The sequence below is a fragment of the Leptonotus elevatus genome, chromosome 2 (genome assembly GCF_054856555.1).
Source record: "Leptonotus elevatus isolate MCC_2025b chromosome 2, RoL_Lele_1.0, whole genome shotgun sequence".
Classification (NCBI taxonomy): Eukaryota; Metazoa; Chordata; class Actinopteri; order Syngnathiformes; family Syngnathidae; genus Leptonotus; species Leptonotus elevatus.
In genome coordinates this window covers 24,664,252-24,684,396 of record NC_141240.1, presented here as the reverse complement: position 1 = coordinate 24,684,396, position 20,145 = coordinate 24,664,252, and the positions used below count along the sequence as shown (strand labels likewise).

The 20,145-nt window shown below is 40.8% G+C and overlaps 2 protein-coding genes across 2 annotated transcripts; one reads left to right on the top strand and one right to left on the bottom strand.

The window, feature by feature from the left end:
* Positions 1-1,547: 1,547 nt before the first annotated feature.
* On the bottom strand, positions 1,548-10,532 carry e2f1 (E2F transcription factor 1). The gene is made up of 7 exons (XM_086068860.1): positions 9,342-10,532; positions 7,877-7,976; positions 6,687-6,906; positions 6,457-6,609; positions 6,216-6,330; positions 5,868-6,144; positions 1,548-3,871 (listed from the first exon to the last, which is right to left on the bottom strand). The coding sequence occupies exons 1-7, from the start codon at positions 9,585-9,587 to the stop codon at positions 3,642-3,644; spliced, it is 1,341 nt and encodes a 446-aa protein (XP_085924986.1). The 5' UTR covers positions 9,588-10,532; the 3' UTR covers positions 1,548-3,641.
* Positions 10,533-10,964: 432 nt separating this feature from the next.
* Positions 10,965-19,350, top strand: znf341 (zinc finger protein 341). Its single transcript, XM_086068361.1, has 16 exons — positions 10,965-11,067; positions 11,530-11,640; positions 11,861-12,051; positions 12,340-12,489; positions 12,567-12,848; positions 14,246-14,429; positions 14,517-14,607; positions 14,686-14,776; positions 14,932-15,100; positions 15,313-15,545; positions 15,608-15,816; positions 16,862-16,958; positions 17,193-17,325; positions 17,524-17,635; positions 17,714-17,784; positions 18,759-19,350. Exons 1-16 carry the CDS (start codon positions 11,007-11,009, stop codon positions 19,199-19,201), a joined length of 2,628 nt encoding a protein of 875 aa, XP_085924487.1. The 5' UTR covers positions 10,965-11,006; the 3' UTR covers positions 19,202-19,350.
* The last annotated feature ends 795 nt before the right edge of the window (positions 19,351-20,145 follow it).

Sequence of the window (20,145 nt, the reverse complement as noted above, 5' to 3'; positions counted from 1 at the left end):
AACAGCAAACAAATTGAGTTGTTAATCCTTCAACTCTAGCCCAGTAAGATCAACAACATAATCAATGGATACTGTGCATTTAATAAGTGCAGCGAACGAGTTTAACATGCACTTGCTTTGCTTTTTTTTTTTTTGCACGCACACGAGGCACACGCCCCGTGCTTGACCTGCAGTAACGATTGAAGGAATGAACACTTTCCTGCTGTCTGTACAGCCACACAAAGACACTCTTGTATTTTTTGGTCATGCATGTGCCAAGGCAAGACATGCTTATATTATTATTGGCTTTTAAACCATTCACTCACTTCTTTGAACCCTAACCCTAGTTTATATAAAGCCCTACTTTGAAAATCTGGCCATAGTTTTAAACCCTAATTTGAAAGACCAATCTTAGTTTAAACCCTAAATTGAAAATCTAGCCCTAGTTTGAAACCCTATCTCTACTTTAAAACCTGACATCACACATTGTGAGGGTTGCATCCATAATCCAAAACCATGACCACTGTCATAATTTGTGACCCTACTTTGAAATCTTTAATATTAAGCATATGCTCAACCAGGACAAGTTTTTGTCTATTTGCGGTATGAAACTTTGAGAGTTACGGTGATTAACAAAGATGGCCGACCAAAAAACATCTACAAGGGGGCAACATTTTTGGAAGAAGTTTGAAAGTGACGATGAAGTCCAAAGTGTTGTGGGCGATTGGCTGAGACATCAGTCCAAGCTTGTGCACAGATGGGAAAAGTGTGTGACAGTGCTGGGAGACTATGTTGAACAAAAAAAAAAAAAAAAAGTAAGAGTGTGTTAAAACCTCAGTATTATTAATGACAAAAAATTGACATTATGTACACCAAATTGTTTATTTTTGTCAATCAAAAATAGATACAAAAAGGGTAGAAAGTGTCCAAAATTCACAAGTAAAAACCCATTTCATGAAAAAAAACAAGGCCAACAATAAAACCTGAAATTTTTATTTGGCATTTCAGGATGATATTCGACTGTATTATTTTAAATAATTCCCTTCAAAGCCCCTTTGGAACCAGGGTTAAAATCCAAGCCACCATCATTGTGGTAGAAACATATTTATTTATTTTTAAACATTTTGATTTGGTTCAAACCCTGGTGGTGCTTGTGTATGTTTACGCACGTTGTTAAACAGATGATACACTTCATTAACGCGCAATGTTAGTAAGAAAAACTTGCATTTGAAAGATTTTTAAAAAAGGGACAGTCAGAGGCACCCAGAACACATCTTACATGTGCAATGCTGGGGTTGATAAAACACATTTATAAAATAAAGTGATGCCACTGATGGAGAAGAGGTTTTGCCATCACTAGCATGCGCACAAAATAAAATAAGCTAACTTAAGCAAATATACTCCGGGAATCATTTGAAGAGTCCCTTCCTGCTAGTAAGACTTGTACCACTTCTCTAAAATTCGATCAAATAATAAATATTAAATTCAACACTGCAATAAATGCTAACTAATTTTCATCACACAAGCCCCCCCCCCCACCCCCTAAAAAAACGAATTAGGAAGTGGAATAAAGCAAACATAAATTAGAATAAGATAAATGTTTTGACGCAGAAATTGGTAGCTGCAATGTTGAGACATTTTGCAAGGCGGCCAAAGGCCGAGTAGAAAACATCTTTGTTTTTGCTGTTGATTTCCAACAAAATCCATCATGATGTACATCATCCTATCAACCACCACGTGACTATTGATCACTGGTCTCAAGATAAGACCGTCTTTCCTGTATCTGCAAGTTTAATGACTCAAGACATCAATAGGAATTGACATATTTAAAAACACTAAAAACAACAGCACAATTCCTGTTTGAAGAAAAAAAAATAAAACACACACAACTTAACTGAGTTGTGAGTTTTCTCTATGAACTAACCTTCCGGAACCATCCTACGTTGCCTCACCAGCAAAATCAACCAGCACTTGCGCTGGGCCAAGGTGAAGGTGAAACACCAAAACAATGCGCCATTTAAAATTCCTGCAGCTATTGACAAGTATCTTAAGCGATTCCAGTGATTCGCAAATCATTTGGCAGTTCTGAACCCAAGCGCCAAACTGCGGCGCCAGATGCGACCACACCAGCTCTACGAAGCCTGCAATCACTTGCACGTGCCACCAAACACACGAACAAAACTTCACAAAAAGATACATAAATAATTTAAATATAGCTAAACCCAAGCTTAAGTTCAAACAGGAAGTGCTGTACAATTTTGGGGGTAACAATTAGGATCATGTCAAAGTGAATTAAAAACATCAATATTGCTTGTTGCTCAAATATCCAAAGTACTACAGTGGACCCTCGGAGCTTGAAAAGGTTTGTCAGTCCAAAAACTTGGAAATAATAATGGGGTAATTAGAACCACAACAGGAAAAAATACATCTGTAGTCATGTAATTTCTCAGCCGTTCTGTCAATTAAAGACTAAAAATACAAATAAAACACTGAATTGTATACGCACCTTTAAACAGCCCTTCAAATTGGATTACAATTTTTAATCATGAATATTTCCCCCCTACGATTTGCTTGGGGGGTTGGGGTGGGGGTGTAATAACGTAGATAAGTCTGCTATAAAAACAGGTCGAATCTCTGCCTTGAAGATTTTCATTTACGGTGTGAATTGTATTCAAATTCCCAATGAAAATTAGCACCCTCTATTGGTGGACTGTTGCTACTGCAGTCAGGTTTTGGGGGACTGACAATTAGCAGTAGCACCCACTGTTTCATCGCAAGTTAGTGTGGTAATGATGCTCAAGATTTTAATAATTCATTTATATATATGTTTTCTTCAAAAAAATGGATAGTTCTCTGAAGTTCAAGAAACCACAAACGTCAGAAACATCTAAGCAAACATGACCAACTTAGTTTCCCAACCTAAACCTATCTAGTGAAATACACCATCCACTCTTGATTTTGACAATGTTTTCTTAAATCCCCCCAAAATTTGTTTTGTTCTTGAGTATTTATGGTTTCTGTGATTCTCAAACTTGGTACGAGTACCTTAAGTAGTACACAGGCTTTCTCAAGCGGTACACAAGAATCAGTGAATTAAATAAAATTCAAATTGACAACATTTAAAACATGAAATAAGATTAAACGCGACAAGAATGAATCTTTTAGCTATACAACTTTGTTTTAATTCCAGAACAGGATTGTACACATGTAAAATACTTTTTATTTTAAATAAATTACAGTTCATTTGTTTTTAATTTAAGTACAATAAATGTTCATTTTTAGGAGTAGCCTCTAGTTTTTGGAGTCTATATTATAATGTTGGCCATTATAGTGGGACTATTTTTCGAGGTGGTACTTGTAAAAAGTTTGAGAACCACTTCTATGAGCAGTTATTTTCAGAGAAAGAGAAGTCTGTTTTTTTGCGTTTGTGTGTGGGGAATGCTAATCTCGTTACGTTTTTAAAAGGGTATGATTTTTTTTTGTTGTAATACAAATGTTAAAAATTATTTTTTGTTTTTTTAACATCACATGCACTGTAGTTTTACAACAGTGTACTTGTTCTATTTTGAACTAAACAAGAAGGTGGAACCTCCGAGGGTCCACGATTCGAGTCAGACTTTTCCCAAAACTTCCAGTCACGTACCCCCCACCCTACCCGTTGTCTAACTCTCCCCCAAAACTTGTGAGAGATCACCAAAGTCACAGTTGAACAGTTCAGTGACGCCCAAGTCGTCCTCCAGGCCGAAGTGGTAGTCCGGACTGCGAGGCGGAGACAAATTGATGAAACCATCCAACGGGAGAGGGAGGCTCTCTCCGTGGAGGAAGTCCGTGGAGAAGTCAAGGTCTGCCATATCCCCAAGGCCCGAGAACGGGTCGCTGTTCATTAGGGATTCTGCCACAGAAAAGGACAACCATGAAAAACACCACCACAATAGTCGAACTTCTATAAAAATTTAAATAATAGCGCATACTGTATATAGTTCTGATTTGGAGCAACTTTTAAACTGAGAGAGCCTTAAAATAAAAAAATGGGGCTCAGTGCATTTGATTGTTTTTTTTTGCATTACCAACTGAAAATTTCAATTTGAGGAACTGGGATGGCACAGACTCGCATTTACTCATTCACTGCCATTGACGGCTATAGACGTCAAAAATTCATTTGAACTATTTCTATTAGTTTTCCACTTTTGTCAATAAGAGTATGAAAAAAAATAATTTTATTGTACATTTAGAACAGATATAATTTTTTTGATTAATCGTGAGTTAATTATTGAAGTCATGTAATTAATTACAATGGAAATTTTTTTTCGATTTGAAAAAAAGAAGAAAAGATTATAAAAAATTAGGGGCGTCAGGCGATTAAAATGTTAATTGTAATTAACCGCACGACTTCACTAGTTAACTCACAATTAATCACAAATTTTATATCTGTTCTAAATGTACAATAAAAAAAATCTAGGTTTTCACAAACGTGGAAAAAAATTTAAACTAATAGAAATAGTTCAAATTAATTTTTGACGTCTATAATCATCAATGGCAGTGAATGAGTTAAAGCGGTAACACTGCAGCGCCATCATACGAGTGTTCCATTATTATTATTATTATATACAGTGGTTAATAACCTCTTACCATTTTCACACAAACTTCAAACACGAGACATATTGGCGATGCCATTTGTCTTTGCAAGCGACTACCATCAGTAGTTAGCTTATTTTGTTATGACAATGTTAAAAAGTGTACTCGAGGTATGTAGTACGGGTATCACTAGTGGTAGGTGAGCGCCCTCTAGTGGCACACAAAAGACTGAATTATTTGATGATAAGAGCTAATTTAAAACATTATCTGAACAGTAAAGGGTTTTATGTTGGAAACCGGTTGACCATTGAACAGAATTTCTACTAAATTATTTTTTATGAGGATTTTGTTGTTGTTGGGGTCCCATGACAGCGTCACAGTGACAGATTAGCAGGCGGGATTTTACAAAATCATAACATTTTCATTTCATTTTTGTTCATGAACAAAAATGGCTATGGATTTTAGTTCAGTTTTTATTAATTGAAATACATATTCGTCTCGTCTTCATTAGTTGACGAAAATGCATACAGATTTAGTCCCGGTTATTGTTTATTAATGAGGGTTTTAGTCTAGTTTTCATCCAGTGAAAAACGTCTGTAGACGAAAATATTTCCGTTTAGTTTTTGTTAACGAAATTAACGCTAACAGCTCACGTATAGATTGATGTTAGCCGGACCTACAGTGCATAGGTTTTTGTTAAAGAAAATTATTTTCTTCACTCCCATAGCTTACCTGGATGTTGAAACATGCAGGTAGAATTTTGAAATGAGAAAAAACGACAATCAGACATGCACTGTTAGAAATGTGGACTAATCGTGAATGCAGTTAAATATATAGAATTACAGAGGGGAAAAATATGGCTCAAAAATGAACAGATGCATGTACATTTATTACTTTTAAAATGTGCTTTTTGAAAACTGAACTAAGGGAACATCTCACCCTAAAATTCACATTAAACCGACATGAAACTCTGTGCACAAAAAAGTCAAACATTTTATAGAAACAGCCCTAAAATTGTGTGGACATGGAATTAAAAACTGTTCAAATTCTTAACAAAGTCTATTAAAATGAATTGTGTCCGACACATCCTAGTAGAATTGTGTGACAACCTGAATTTGACCCATTTGACTGTGATGGAGCCTTACTTTAAAGCACCAATGTGTACAATATGTCAGTAAAGTTTTGTTAAGGGGGACATGTTTTCATGATCGGTTTAATAAAAAGGAGCCTTGAATTAATTTCAATATTTATCTAAAATTGTCAATTGATGTGCACAACAAAATGTCTGACAACGTGATGTAGATGACACGTACCCGTTTCGCCACCTAACAACAGCGACGAGGATTCTGGCTGAGACGCTGCGGTCACCGTTGATGACGTGGACACAGGGGACGACAAATCCACTTCCAAAGCTGTGGAGCGTCTGTCTTTGCTGGGCGTCGAGCAGCTGGCTCGCGCATGCGCCGGGGTTTCCGAGCCCGTTTTCGAGGGACTGCTTCCCGTCACGGGGCTGCAAACCCCGGAGCTGTTGTCCGGGCAGAGGAAGACGTCGATGGGACCTTGCGTGCTCTTCAACGACACCTGGTAACCCTGAGAGTTGCACAAAGAAGATGTGATTCAAACAATAATAACGAATTTTGATGAAATGTTAGTTCATCTACCTCGCTGGGGTCCGAGACTTGCATCTGGGTCTCCGGCGGAGCTCGGATCACCATAACTAACTGGTCCGGCGTATCGAACGACGTCCTCAAATCCTGGCAGCGTACATAGCCCAGCGTAACAGACATTAAAGATTCATGTGCGTTTATTTTTGTCCTTTCCAACTAACAATCCCCAAACGCTGCATCAGCAAGATCAACAGTCGGCATCAGCCACATACAAAGTTGATGGTCAAAAGGATATCTCTTGTTCTGCGGTTCGTCTGTGAGCAGTCGGAGCTGAAGATTGCATTTGGAGATGAGCTTGTCAAGCTGCTCCTCCGCTGCGGTGAGGTCGCACACCTCCTTGCGCAGCTCCTGATGGAGGGCGACCGACGCCCCGTCGACATGATTCCCGCTGTGAAGGAACCGCGAGAAAGTTTACAATCTCTAAAGGTCAGCCCAAAAACGCTTCGGAAAGTTTTTTTTACTCACAGCCACTGAATGTGGTTCTTGGACTTTTTGGAAATGAGCTGGATCCCTTCCAGCACGTTGGTAATGTCGTAGATGCGCCGCTTCTGGACATCCAGGACTTGCGAGGCCCAGTTCAGGTCCACCACGCCGTCAGCTGACTGGGACAGGAGGTCCAGGAAGCGCTTGGTGGTCAAGTTCAAGGAGGTGTCATAGCGAGACTTCTCCGTCATGGTCGGAGGAACTGGGGGGAGGTGGATCACCATGAAGACTATGCAAATCATCTCAACTAAGAAATTGACTTGACTCCATCTTAAATGATTCTAATAGTTACAGTGAGTCCGATATGTTGGGAACCTCAATGACGTTTGAATGAACGCATTAGAACCGATGTGGACAATAAGCTTGTGTGTGTAAATTTGAGATACACAGATATGCTTTTTTTGCGGGCCGATACAGATTATCGGTAGTCAGGGTGGCCGATAACCGATATACATTTGCAGAAAAAAAAAGTGTCAACATTTTTAATAATAAAATAATAAAAACTCCAGCACTTGACTAACTAAATGCCTTCAAGGACAGGCTTTTGTGATTTGCAACATGTTAAAGGTTTTTTGTTTGCCATCAGCTTTTGCACTAACTATATTATGGCTTCCGCACACTAACTCCCAAATAACTGCTAATTTGCGGGCTAACTGTTAGCTCGCAGGCTAATCATTTAACTACACGCTAAACCCGGCATAACTCCCAAATAGCCGCTAAAAAACGGCTATTAGGTTAGCTCACGTTAATTTGTGAGCTAGCCGGTTAGCTCGCAGGCTAATAGCCACTAAATCGCAAGTTAACAATTAGCTCGCGGGCTAACCATTCACTCGCATGCCAACTCCCAAATAGCTGCTAATTCGCGAGCTAACGGGCTAACCGTTCACCCACACGCCAACCCCGGGATAACTCCCAATTGGCTGCTAATTGCTGCTTATTGGCTGTTAGCACTGCATGAGCAACCAATCAGACCGTGCTGTGGGCAGGCCAATGCTGCAGGGAGTCAACAGCTGCTGACCCAGAGCAGACGGAAGAGAAAAGCGCACGTCAGAGCAAAAATAAGTTTTTATAATATCGGCCATCAAAACAAAAAAAGAGGCCGTTCGGTGCCGATATTCATAAAATGCTGAATATAGGCGCCGATTATCTGTTTATCCCTAGTGTAAATATACCTCTGGGAGGGGCAGGTGTAGAGGGTGGCGCGTGGCCTGAAGATGGCCGTGTGGTGCTAACATACTGATGGTCACTGTCCAGGTCCAACTTCCTCTTAACCTGAAGAAATGAAAAATGAGGAAATAAAAATGTGGCGAGGATCAGCAGAAGGGAAATGACGCAAAAAGCCCTGTCAACAGGTGGCTGCTCAATGCAACAGACAGACACTTAAGGAGAACGTGGAAGCGAGGCGGGCGACATCTTGGACTGGTCGCTATTCAATCATGGAACACATAGGTATTTGACAACCAAGCATTTTTATTCACAGCTATAAACAATTTTGTGTCAGCAGTGGGAATTTACAGGAATTCATGGGAATAAAAAGAATTTACTAAATGAAAGATTAGCCTTTAAATGTACTGGGCGAAAACATATCTGATCATAATCCTGACTAAAACAATAAAATGTCTTGTAAGTACACCTCACAATGTTGTATGTGCCTCCACTAGTCTAAACATGGCATTCTGATGAATATTGTGTTTGGAGAATAAGCTAAATCAATTTTTAATCCCTCTCAGTGGGCGGCCATTTTGTCACTTGCTGTCAACTGAAAGTGCCATCCAAAGTTCTCAGGGCTCAGGTAAGAACCAATCACAGCTCAGCTTCAGAAAACAGGTGAGCCGTGATTGGTCGTTACCTGAGCACTTTGGAACTGTGTTGTCATTTTCAGTCAACAGCAAAGTGGCAAAATGGCCGCCCGCCCAAGATGGATAAAAACAGGTGGATTTTGTTGCTTTATTAATATTCCACAAGCGCAAAATTATTCATAGTTTCATGTTTATATTAGTGCGGCTGCATAAAACATATTGTAAAGAATACTGGGTTGACTTGACTTCTTTTAACTTTTAGCTTGATCATTTAGCCAAAATGTTAGACATGAGTTTGAGATACACCAAGCATGGATACAAAATATAGATGGAGTAACTAAGGTATTGTTACAGGGTCTAATATTAAGTCAGGTGGTCACCCAGTCAGAACGAGTACTGGGCCTGTATATTCATGACGTTAAATTTCAGTGATTATTTCACATTTAGCATCTTTGCACTGAATTATTTAAGGCTTTGCAAATATATTACTTTTGCAGAGTTAATTGATCGAATTAAGTGTCAGAATATTTCAGTTAAATTGTGTTGATTTTGGATTTATCTATTAAATCTGCACAACGGACCCATTTGGGCCAGTGTTTTCAAGGTATGTGGTCGCCTGGGAACATCCGGCCGCCATCAATGTTGGACCAAGGAGAGCCATCTATTTTGCTTGGATGTCTGCAAATGTTTATGTTTGAATGTGTGAAACTCCCTAGTTTAACTTCCCATGGAAATATAACGCAAAGTCTCCGCCCTCTTGCAACCCCGTTAACATTTAACCTTGGCAAGATACCTACAGACATGCCAACCTTCACCCCCCCTGCCCACAAGTCCTCACCGACAGTCTTCCCAGGGTTGGCCTTCTCTTGTCTTGGAAAGCAACATCAGTAGATCCCTGTGGGGTAGCAAACAGCAAGATTTCTCCAGTGCTGGAGGGGGCGGCGTCCGGGAGGAGTCCCTCATTGCTGGTGATGATGACTATCTGGTGGTCCTGACCCAGACCGACACTTCCAGAGTTGAGCAAAGTCTCAAAGTCAGCCAATAGATCCTCTGACGTGTGGCCTGTTATCAGAGTCTGTGACATGGCAGGGGTCTCTCAAAGTTTGCTATGTCACAACGAGATGCACACCGACTCAAGTCCTCCACTTAAAAGGTCCTCTTATCTGTGAATAAGAGGCCACGTGATCGTTTGCCTTCAAGTGTCCTTGAGCAACTTGAGGACACTTTTTGGAGAAGTTCCTCATGAGTGTACGACACCCAAATTGCAATCCTACTTCGAATGAAACCGCAAAACGCGACGTTCTAGCAAATGTATTTAGAAAATAATAATGCCAAATACGTACCAGCTCGGGAAGCCCGAGGTGGCGTTTAAGCGCACAAAGAGGTCGAGACAGTAGTAAAAAGAGCAAATGGATAGCGAGCTAGCATGCTAACCTTTTGTTTTCACCTGTGGTTGTCAGCACGAGACCAGGCCCCGTCAGCAAGCATGCTAACGAGGAGCTAGCCGCTTGTAGCTTGTAGGGACGACACGAAAGTGCACAAACACGAGGACAAAGTCGCCGTTTACGTTTTGAGAACAATAGTACAACGCCGCACACGGCAGCAAGTTGAATGAGATGACGCGTAAAACTTTGCAACAATTTTCCAGGAAGGCTCGAGAGCACTAATGAGACAGTTGCCTTCTCCTTAACCAAAAGCCTTCCGCGATGTCAGGACGATCTTAAGTGTACGTTGAGTGGGATATTAATAAATGACGTCCTATATGAAAACATACAATAAGTCATATTAGCATGCTAGCGGTGTTATTAGCCCCAACCCCCCTCGGTTTGTTGTGGCATGCAGGAAGCTGTCCGACTAAAATGCAGATTAAAAAGAAAATAAATTAAAACGTCCCGTAAATTAGCGGACCCGCCAAATCGGCATCGGCTAGTCCACATGAAGCTCACAGCGGGTGCGATCCATTCCTAAAAGCGTCTTCGCGGCCCTGTTGTCGTCCGTAATTGTTGTTATTGTCCCAGCTGATCTAGATCCAAACAAGGATGGGACACTTTTCGCGCGAAATCTTTTTTGCCGCGAAACCGACACGTGTGTCAGTTTGGGGCTTCTCATTGGTCGAGAAACTGAATTTTCCGCGAGGAGGGTCAAGTGCTCTCTGATTGGTGAATTTTGGTGTCAGTCATTTTATCAACTGCAGATTTGTCGATACAAAGATGTATTTAAATGTTACCCATTGGCATACATTTGACACATTATAAAGATTTGATTTGACTATCGTAACGGACATGAACGGATGTTTATTTTTATGCACGACATGTCTAAAATTATTTTCGTAAATCAAATAAATAAATGGATGCATTTCTGTTACAATATTTCCGATATCACTTAGTTAATTTAAATTTACGTGTCAAAAAGCACATGCTTGTTCCTAACATTAGTTTTAAACGTTTTGCGGCACATTGACAGCTGTGGGAGCGTACTAATTCCAGCAGACTCTACTAGTCAAATGCCGATCGTCCAGTCGAAGAACTGCAAGATGGCGCAGGCTATATTTGAGGTACTTGAAGGTAAGAATAATGTATATGTAATAACCTAAATGACTCGGCTGTGCATTTTAAGTCAATGTGATTTGTCGGCACATTTTTATAATGCATTAATCCCAGCACTAAGTAATATTTGGCTAGGTTTTTTTGTCACGACACCACGTACAATCGAATGTAAAAATAATAAACGATAGTTAATGCGCAAATTGAATGCTGGATGAGATGCTTCCACTTAATATTTTGAGCAATAAATGATACATTACGTACAGTTCTTTAGGGCTAGTTAGTTCCTCGTGGAGATTGTGTCCATGGAGTCATCGTATTATAGTTTGAAGGCATACATACAAATAAATACAGCTGAGGATATTTACTTAAAATGACAGGTCATGCCTGGTAGTGAAGAAGATTGTCATTGACAATATTTTTTTTTTTAAATGATGCACCAATGCATGCAATCAAACAACCCATCTTGACTTTCCTCCCCAGGCATGGACAATCAGACAGTACTGGCAGTCCAATCATTGCTGGACGGTCAAGGAGGTGTTCCTGACCCCAACAGCCAAAACGTCTCCGGGACACCAGCTATCCAGTCTATGGGTTAGTGAATGGCGAACTAGCCCCTCTGCGTTTCAATGAATTTGCCTTCTTTCGATTACTGATTCCCAACCCGTGTAGCACATTGTTCCTATAAAATTTTACTTTGAACTATATCTTTACTTCAAATAATGTGTCTTGGACTCCAGCTCCTCTGTTACTCTAACCAGCACTAATGAAACTGGATAGTTGTATATACAATTGCGTTTGTTTCCTCCCACAGATGACGAAGATGTATTCTTGTGCGGGAAGTGTAAGAAGCAGTTTAATTCCCTGCCAGCCTTCATGGCACACAAACGGGAGCAGTGCCAGTCAACTGCGCCTTCCCTGTCCACTGTGTCCTTGGCCTCCACCAATGTCTACGCACAGGTTCCCTCCATCGCTTCTGGACCTCAAACCAATGCCAACAGGCAGGTGAGAAGACTGTGTGAATCAAAGAAGAGAAAATCAGATCTGGTTTAAGTAATGCAGAAGTCCAACTATTGTTTTTATGTAATGTGAGTATGACTATTTGGACAGAATTACATATTTTATTCTAAAAACGCCAGATTGAAATGTACCAACAACAGATCTCAGTTATCCGAGAAGTTTATTCCGCTGTTAAGAAGCACAGAAACATAATGCTGCTTCATGTTGGGTGATGAAAGTTTCCCTGGTGGAGGTATTTCTGGACTCTTATCATATGTTCTGTTTATCTTGCAGGTGTCCACCTACATCACAGTCCCGCCCTCCCCTCTAACACACACGCTGGTCCAAGGCAACGTGCTGGTCAGTGATGACATTCTAATGTCTGCCATCTCAGCTTTCACCTCCATTGACCAACCAATGACAGCCATGCAGACACCAGTACAGGTAACGCGACACTTCTAGTCAATTTACGTCCCATTTTACTCATCTGAAACGGTTTCGCTTCATTGCTTGTCTTCCAGAGTAACCCAAGCATGCATACAACTGGTGTATCATATCTTCAGCACCACCACCACCATCATCATCATCACCAACAGCAGCCCACTCACACGCTTCCTCAGAGCCAAACGCCGGCCCACCCGCTGCCAGCAGGACAACCCGGCCAGCAGCTTCTCGCCTCCTCGCACGTCCCCGCCAGCCACGGCAACTCGGTAGTTCAGGTCTACAGCACGCTGCCCCACATGGTCGGTGGTGGTAATGCAGAGATTCACACGCTGGGTCTGCATCCATTCCATCCCATACAAGTGAGTGGAGAACAATGGCGAAAAGTGTTCGGTGTGTTCATGTGCGCAGCACTACACTTACAATATTAGGTACAGTTAGGCCTTGATTAGCAAAAACATACTCAAGTAATTAATGCCACCTTCCCAAAAATGTTTACAATTGCCTATATTAATAGTTTAAGACATAAATATACCACAAACCATGCTCCCAAAGCAGGTATCATTTCAAACTGATCTGACATTATCCTTAACTCATTTGCTCACAAAAACGTATAAACACGTTCTACTTTAACCGTTTAAATTGTCCCAACGACGTATTTGGACGTTGTTTATGCTCGAGCATACAGAAGGCTTTGATGCAGCCTCTCAACTGCAAAGAACAGTTGAAGAAATGGTAGTTTTTACACAAGCGGCCAGCAGGTGGCAGCAGAGCATAGGAAATGAACCAGGACCATGTTGAAATTTTTTTTTATTCAGAATTCTAAATAGATTTGTGAATAATGATGAAACTTAGCTATATTCTAATGTTAATTGCTGCAAAACGGAAACCTAGGTAGATAAAAAAAAAAATCCTGGTGAAACAAGAGACTAATCTTTCTTTTTGGTAGGTTCCATGTTTTTATAGCATTAGAACAGAATATTCTGTGGGCCTTGCAAAATCAGTCAAAATCAAGTAAACCAGCTGGGAGCGAAGGGGATTGCTTCAGTGAAAATGGCTGGAAGTGAATGAATTAAAAGTAACTATTTTTTAAATTAACAATTGGTGAGGTCATAACTTTTTTCGCTAACCTGGCCTACCCTTATCTTCTCCCCTGACTTACAAAGCTTGTCTTTCAGTCGAGATGTATCATTTCAACATAATTTCTTGGCACCAGTGTACTCCTTTCCTAATAGAGTTACTGTAGGTTTGTGGAATCTTAGGATGATTCAGAAAGAACACAAAAACTATTATGAGTTTTTCATCAAATAGCCGGTTCCATAGAAAAAAAATCTGAATAGATAAATGTTTGAATAGTCAACTGAATATGCTGGTGTTTACTGTAGAAATGTGTAAATTGGAATGTATACATTTTGTGTAACAGCACCAATGCAAGCCATAACCACAATAGTGAGCATGGCATTAAATTAATACTGCTAGGATTGTCTCCTTTAAATATACTATATATTGAAGACATATTTTGTCCTCAGCGTGTAGGGCTAACGAAAATGTAATCCATATATTTTGTCACTAGATTGAGCACTTACTGTATATTCCAATTGAAATACAGTATAATTAATAATCCAAAGGTTGTTCAGTGGCGTAGTTGTGGGTTTTAGATCATGTTACTCTCATGTAATATTCCTGTGTTGTACAAACCAAGTATAATATCAGACTTTGCGGGTATGATTTGTTATGATGACGCTGTTGTATCACATAGGCGCCCAGCCAATGTGTGGAGAGCCAGTCGTTCACCACGCCTCCCGTTTACAGTCCCGGAAAGCTGGGCATCAAAACCAAGACGTGCAGCGTCACCAGCAACACAACAGAGTTGGGCGAGTTTGAAAAACTCGGTGGCCCAAAACAACCGCAAAGTAGCAAAAAAAGCTCAGATGGAGTCTTAGGTGTGTATTCGGGTTCTAATTTCTATTTTTGTAGTTAACTTGTTGCGCATTTTTCGCTTTGTTTTTGATTGATTTGATTTCCCTCAGAGTCGCTGAAGTCCAAAGGACCAAAGCTGAAGTGTAACTTTTGTGACAAAATATTCTCTAAAAATTTTGATCTTCAGCAGCACATTAGGAGGTGAGGTCCTCATCTAAAGATCATTACAGAAAATACTCACTCCCTCACAACTTTGCATAATTTTGTTTTGCTTTGCAGTCATACAGGAGAGAAACCATTTCAGTGTATCGTGTGCGGTCGAGCCTTTGCCCAAAAGTCCAATGTGAAGAAGCACATGCAGACACACAAGGTTCTCATTTGTCAGTACTCTCCTACAATGTGTAGTAGTGCACTGCAACATACTGCACTCGAAATATTTCTCATGTTACTCATTGCTATGAGGTATGAAAGTAATGCAATCAAACACGAGCTACGTAGAGATACCAGCCGTCTCCTGTCATTAAGGTGTGGCCTATGGGCGTGGCCAGCACGGTGTCAAGGCTACCAATCACCGTAAATGTGACGGTATCAGCCAACGAGGAGGTCGTCAGCGGGGATCAGCAGCAGCAGTGTGAACAGGAAGAGGCGGACCCCCAGCACCAGGCAATGCAGGAGGATGACTCAGCCCCAATGGGTACGTTCAAAGTCACTTGTATTGCAACGTAACAGATCACAACGTCAACAAGAATGTCATCCAGAACTACAGCAAGAGAAAATCATCTTCACTCTACTGTGTGAACTAGTAAGCGTGGAGTAGAAAGTAAACAATCTGGATAACACAAAGTATTTTATTTTAAACTTCACTACTTGCTGCCGCTAGTCGTCAGTAACGCTCATAAACGACAGGTTTGGCCACCGAAACATCAGGGGAAGCGGAGCAAAGTGTGCCAGAGGCCCAAGCTGATGTGGAGGGCACTTGTGGCGAGCCTGTGCCCGCTCAGACTCAAAACCAAGAGGGTCCAGCTCAGACTCAACAGGTCGTGGTGGTCGACAGCTCCTACCAGTGCCAGTTCTGCTCAAGAAAGTTCAAGACCTACTTCCAGCTCAAATCGCACATGACCCAACACAAGGGGGAGCAGGTGAGCTCATTTTTCTTCACATGTCCAGATGAATAAATAAATGGTGCCGCTTCCTCTGTTAGGTTTACAAGTGTGTGCTCAAGTCGTGCTCCCAGACCTTCCAGAAACTGGATCAGTTCCTGGAGCACATCAGGACTCACCAGGAGCAGCTGACCTATCGCTGTCACCTCTGCAGCAAGGTGTTCCCCTCGCTGTTTGAACTGGGAGTCCACCAGTACTCCCACTGCTTCTGCCCACAGCAGAGCACGCGCAAGGAAACCACATTCTATAGGTTGGTGTACTCGTATGAAAGTCATTGTGTGTCTCCACACAAATAGGAGGTTGTTTTGATACACGTGGATTTGTCCGACTACAATATCTCATATATCAACCTAAACGTTTATATTTTATTATTGGAAAATATTCTTCCAAGTGGGGGTTTCATTATGTCACAGGTCAGCAGCCTTTGCTGTCAAATAAGCCATTTAAGGCCAAATACCCAAAAATTAAATACATTTGAAGATTGTAATGAATAAAATTTATGTTCGTGTTAGTCTATTGTACTGAGGACCCAAGAGCTGCAACACAATACAAAAATATGCAGCATCCAATACTTTGACATTCATTTTATTTAGTTTTTGGATTTCTGTGTGTGTGTAATTTGTCATACTTCGTTTTTCATACATTTTTTACTTTTCTGCTTTTCTGTTAAATCTCTGACATGTTTGGCAATTTCATGGACACATGTTCATTTTCTGCCTCTTCGTCCTTTTTTAAACATTTTTTCTGCCTTTTTTGCTAGCAAATTTCTGACATTTTTGGCAATTTTGTGGACATTTTATGGTAATTTTCAGGATTTCTTCTTTTGTTTCTGGACATTTTAGTTACTTTTTGAACATTTATTTTCTGCCTTTAAATTTTTTTTTAATTCTCTGACATTTTTGGCAATTTCATGGACATTTTATGGTAAATTTCTCCTTTTCGGTTTTTTTGGACCATCTTTTTCTGACAACTTAAAAATTTGGACTGACATTTTTTGGGGAATATTTAATTATTCATAAAAAAATATAAATCATTAGTTCATTTGAAGAATATTTTATACATTTCTAATTAAGATCCAGAGGGAGCACAGGAGGAGGACTAAAGAGCCACATGTGGCTCCAGAGCCGCAGGTTGCAGACCCCTGCATTATGTAAACATGGTTGTAACACTATCTCCTTTAAACAATTTATATCCTAGAATTAATGATTGGTTTCACTGTTTCACAGGTGAAAAACATTTTAGGCCTCGACGGGGGTCAGCCTCTCTGAGTTTTTGTTTTTTGCTCTTGTCTTCAGGTGTGTGAAATGTCAAAGCAGATATTCTACCCAAGAAGCCCTTGAACAACACCTACTGACCGCCTCACACAACTTTCCATGCCCACATTGCCAAAAGGTATCATGGCATCTGTAAAGTTGAATCTTTCTGTGGAGTTTAAAGATAAAGTCCTGCTGCGTGCTAATCATTTCAACATTGATCCAAAAGGGTATTGGAAAGAAAAAAATAGATAAAACAGAAAAATCCGATATTTGCTGACAAGAGAATGCTCCTCGCTGGAGGCGGTAGAAAGAAAAGTTAGCGAGGAATTAACTGAAAGCTTGTTGACCGTGTGTGCGCTGCGCTCCTCAGGTGTTCCCGTGCGAAAGGTACTTCAGACGCCATCTGCCCACTCATGGCGTTGGAGGGAGGTTCAAGTGTCACATCTGCAAGAAGGTCTTCAAGACAGAGCACTACCTCAAACTGCACACGAGAATTCACTCAGGTGTGTAAGATTTCCTAGGACGGACTGATTTACTACTAATCACGATCATGTTTGTGCAGGAGAGAATTCATAACTGCCCTTTTAAAGCCAATTGGAAAAACAGCAGAGCATTGGTCAGCTACAGCTTGAATGGCAAAACTATTGGCTAACACGCGACTCAGTTTTTAAGGAAAAGTTAAATGCTACTCCATTTTCCAGGGGAGAAGCCATACAAATGTTCCATGTGTGAAGCCACTTTCAACAGAAAGGACAAAGTCAAGCGCCACATGCTCATCCATGAACCCTTCAAAAAATACAAGTGTCCTTTCAGGTAAGGGCAAAAGTCAATAAAATATATATATTGATTGTTTCCCCCCCACTGCCTTCATGTTGCTTCTCTTTCAATTAGGACTCATGTAGGTTGCACTAAAGAATTCAACAGACCGGACAAGCTAAAGGCACACATTCTCTCACATTCAGGTCAGTAATCTTTGTCCTAATATAACGCTATACTGTTTTTCACCATTTCAGATTTGCTGAGATTTTGGCCATGGCTAAAATGTTGCCTTGTGACACACTTGGGCACCCAAGCAAGCGTGACTTCACTCGCAGTCCAGAGGCATGGCTGCTTTAGAGCGTCTCGTTGTCGTCCATGAGTGTGTGTACAATATGGGGGAGTAAAAGGCCTTTTCACACTGCACTTAACAGGGCGCAGCGCACCACTGATGACCCGATTCATCGTATGTGTGCCGCGACAACGGAATGACGTGTAAGATGGGTGTGCAAGCGGCCTACCACATTACCGCCGGGTGGTCTATTACACTCTGAAATCACTCCGTCAACACCTCTCCTATTGAATGCGCCGTCTGACATCACAGTGATTCTAATTTTTTATTTCAAAATTCAAGGCATGGCACCGTAACAGCAAACTCAGAATAAGAATCACTTTTATTCGCCAAATGCATCAACACACATGATTTTGACATAAAAACAGTACAAACTAAAACTCCCACCCTGAACGCCGCGACATGTTCTATCGTCACGCTTTTGCAGCACATACACAACGAATGGGTTCATCAACAGCACGCTGCTCGCCGCTAGACGCAGTGTAAAAAGGCCTTCACGGACGGTCGCACACACGCAAGCTCTTGGAGTTCAATCTGATCCAAAATTGGCATCCATTTTCCAGGTCATAGTAGTTTTACGGGGGGGCTGGAATGGAGTTTCTATTCATATCAATGGGAACATTGATTTGCTATAGAAGTCAATTACAAGCTTGGCCACAACAAATTAAACTCTCAAGGCAAGATATGACTACTTTAAATGTTCTTGTTAGGTCCAAACTGTAAAATGGTGGACAATAAGATCAAGTAAATATATCCATCTTTCTTTGTCCCACAATATAATCTGCTGGCAACACTCATGATGTCTCCACTGATGTCGCTTACCTCCAGGCATCAAGCCCTTCAAGTGCCTGTTCTGTCAGAAGGCGTTCAGTCGCAGGGCTCACATGCTCGAGCACCAGCAGTCGCACACGGACAATTATCGCTTCCGCTGCTCCGCCTGCAACAAAGGCTTCTCCAGACAGAGTTACTACAGAGACCACAAATGTTCAGGAGCGGGGAACGGCAAGACACACGACGGCGAGACCGCGGAGGAAGACATGGAGCGGGACAGAGGGGACGAGCGAGCCGAGAGAAGTTTCTGCGGACGGCTTACCAGGCAGGCGGGGAGGTTAACGACCGGCAGACATGACACGAGTGAAGAAGACAACCAAGACGAGGCGGGAACAGACGCGGATGAAGGAGAGCGGGACTCAACAGACGAAGGCGGTCAAGCTGCGTCGGCCATGGCCGCCATCGAAGTTGAGGGGCTTGAAGGGGATGCATCACAATAGATATCTAGAGCCACTCCAAAACCGATTTCCTCCTATGCTCTATTTGGGGATTTTAAAAACCAATGAGGCATGCTTAACTGGATGCCCAATGAATATTTGTTTTACATTAAAACATTATTACAAATAAAATTATAAATACTTCTAAGTAATGTGTGCATTCGTGCAAAAGTTTTTTTTTGGTTCTTTCAGGAATTATTCTCGACCCCTGCAGCCCCCCAGCTGTTTTTGAGTTTGTAAACCAACACCCTTTGGTTAGGCTGACGTTAAGACTTCTTTGAGGGGAACTTAATTTTTCAAAGTTGCCATGGGAATATGTGATTTACATTTGCTATAAAGAATATTTGGTTGGTGGAGGGAAATCAGTGCATTAATGTTTCATCTCTCAGATTCAAGTTAAATACATTTAAAAAAAAGTCATAAATTAAATTAAAAATAGAGAATGCCACACGTTTCCAATGAAATTCCATTCACTTTCGCTGAAAATGTTTCCAAAACAAAAAAATCTTTATGACTTTACGGACATATGCTGAGATTATGATGACAGATTTACTGTACAAGACACACGATTGATTGCATTTTTTTTTTTTTAAAGTGACCATTTTATTGTTTTTTTCCCCACATACTTCACATACATGAGAAATTAGAAAGGGGAAAGAAAATATAGTGATACCATAAACCTCTTATTTTTTAATTACAAAAGAAAAAAAACATTTGTTATTTACAGAAGATTGAATTTTACATGCAGGAATCTTAACACCTGCAAGTAATCCTAACGACTGCAAGTAAAATAGGCAGAGGGGTGTGTTATGATTATCTACAATGAAACCCAAAAAAGTCCACACACCTTCTCAAATGTCAGATTTTTGGGATAATCTTTTCGAAACGTTTTCCACCATTAATATGACCTACAACTTGTACAACTCAATGTACAAAAAATTGTGTCA

Bases quoted from the DNA above. Each gene is read 5' to 3' on its own strand.
- e2f1 (XM_086068860.1), bottom strand. From the start codon at position 9,587: ATGTCACAGACTCTGATAACAGGCCACACGTCAGAGGATCTATTGGCT. The intron at 6,907-7,876 runs GTATATTTACAC...ACCTCCCCCCAG, and splicing joins TACACCTGCCCCTCCCAGAG to TTCCTCCGACCATGACGGAG. The intron at 3,872-5,867 runs GTACGTGTCATC...TTTCTGTGGCAG, and splicing joins GTTGTTAGGTGGCGAAACGG to AATCCCTAATGAACAGCGAC.
- znf341 (XM_086068361.1), top strand. From the start codon at position 11,007: ATGCCGATCGTCCAGTCGAAGAACTGCAAGATGGCGCAGGCTATATTT. The intron at 12,490-12,566 runs GTAACGCGACAC...CTTGTCTTCCAG, and splicing joins CCATGCAGACACCAGTACAG to AGTAACCCAAGCATGCATAC. The intron at 17,785-18,758 runs GTCAGTAATCTT...GCTTACCTCCAG, and splicing joins ACACATTCTCTCACATTCAG to GCATCAAGCCCTTCAAGTGC.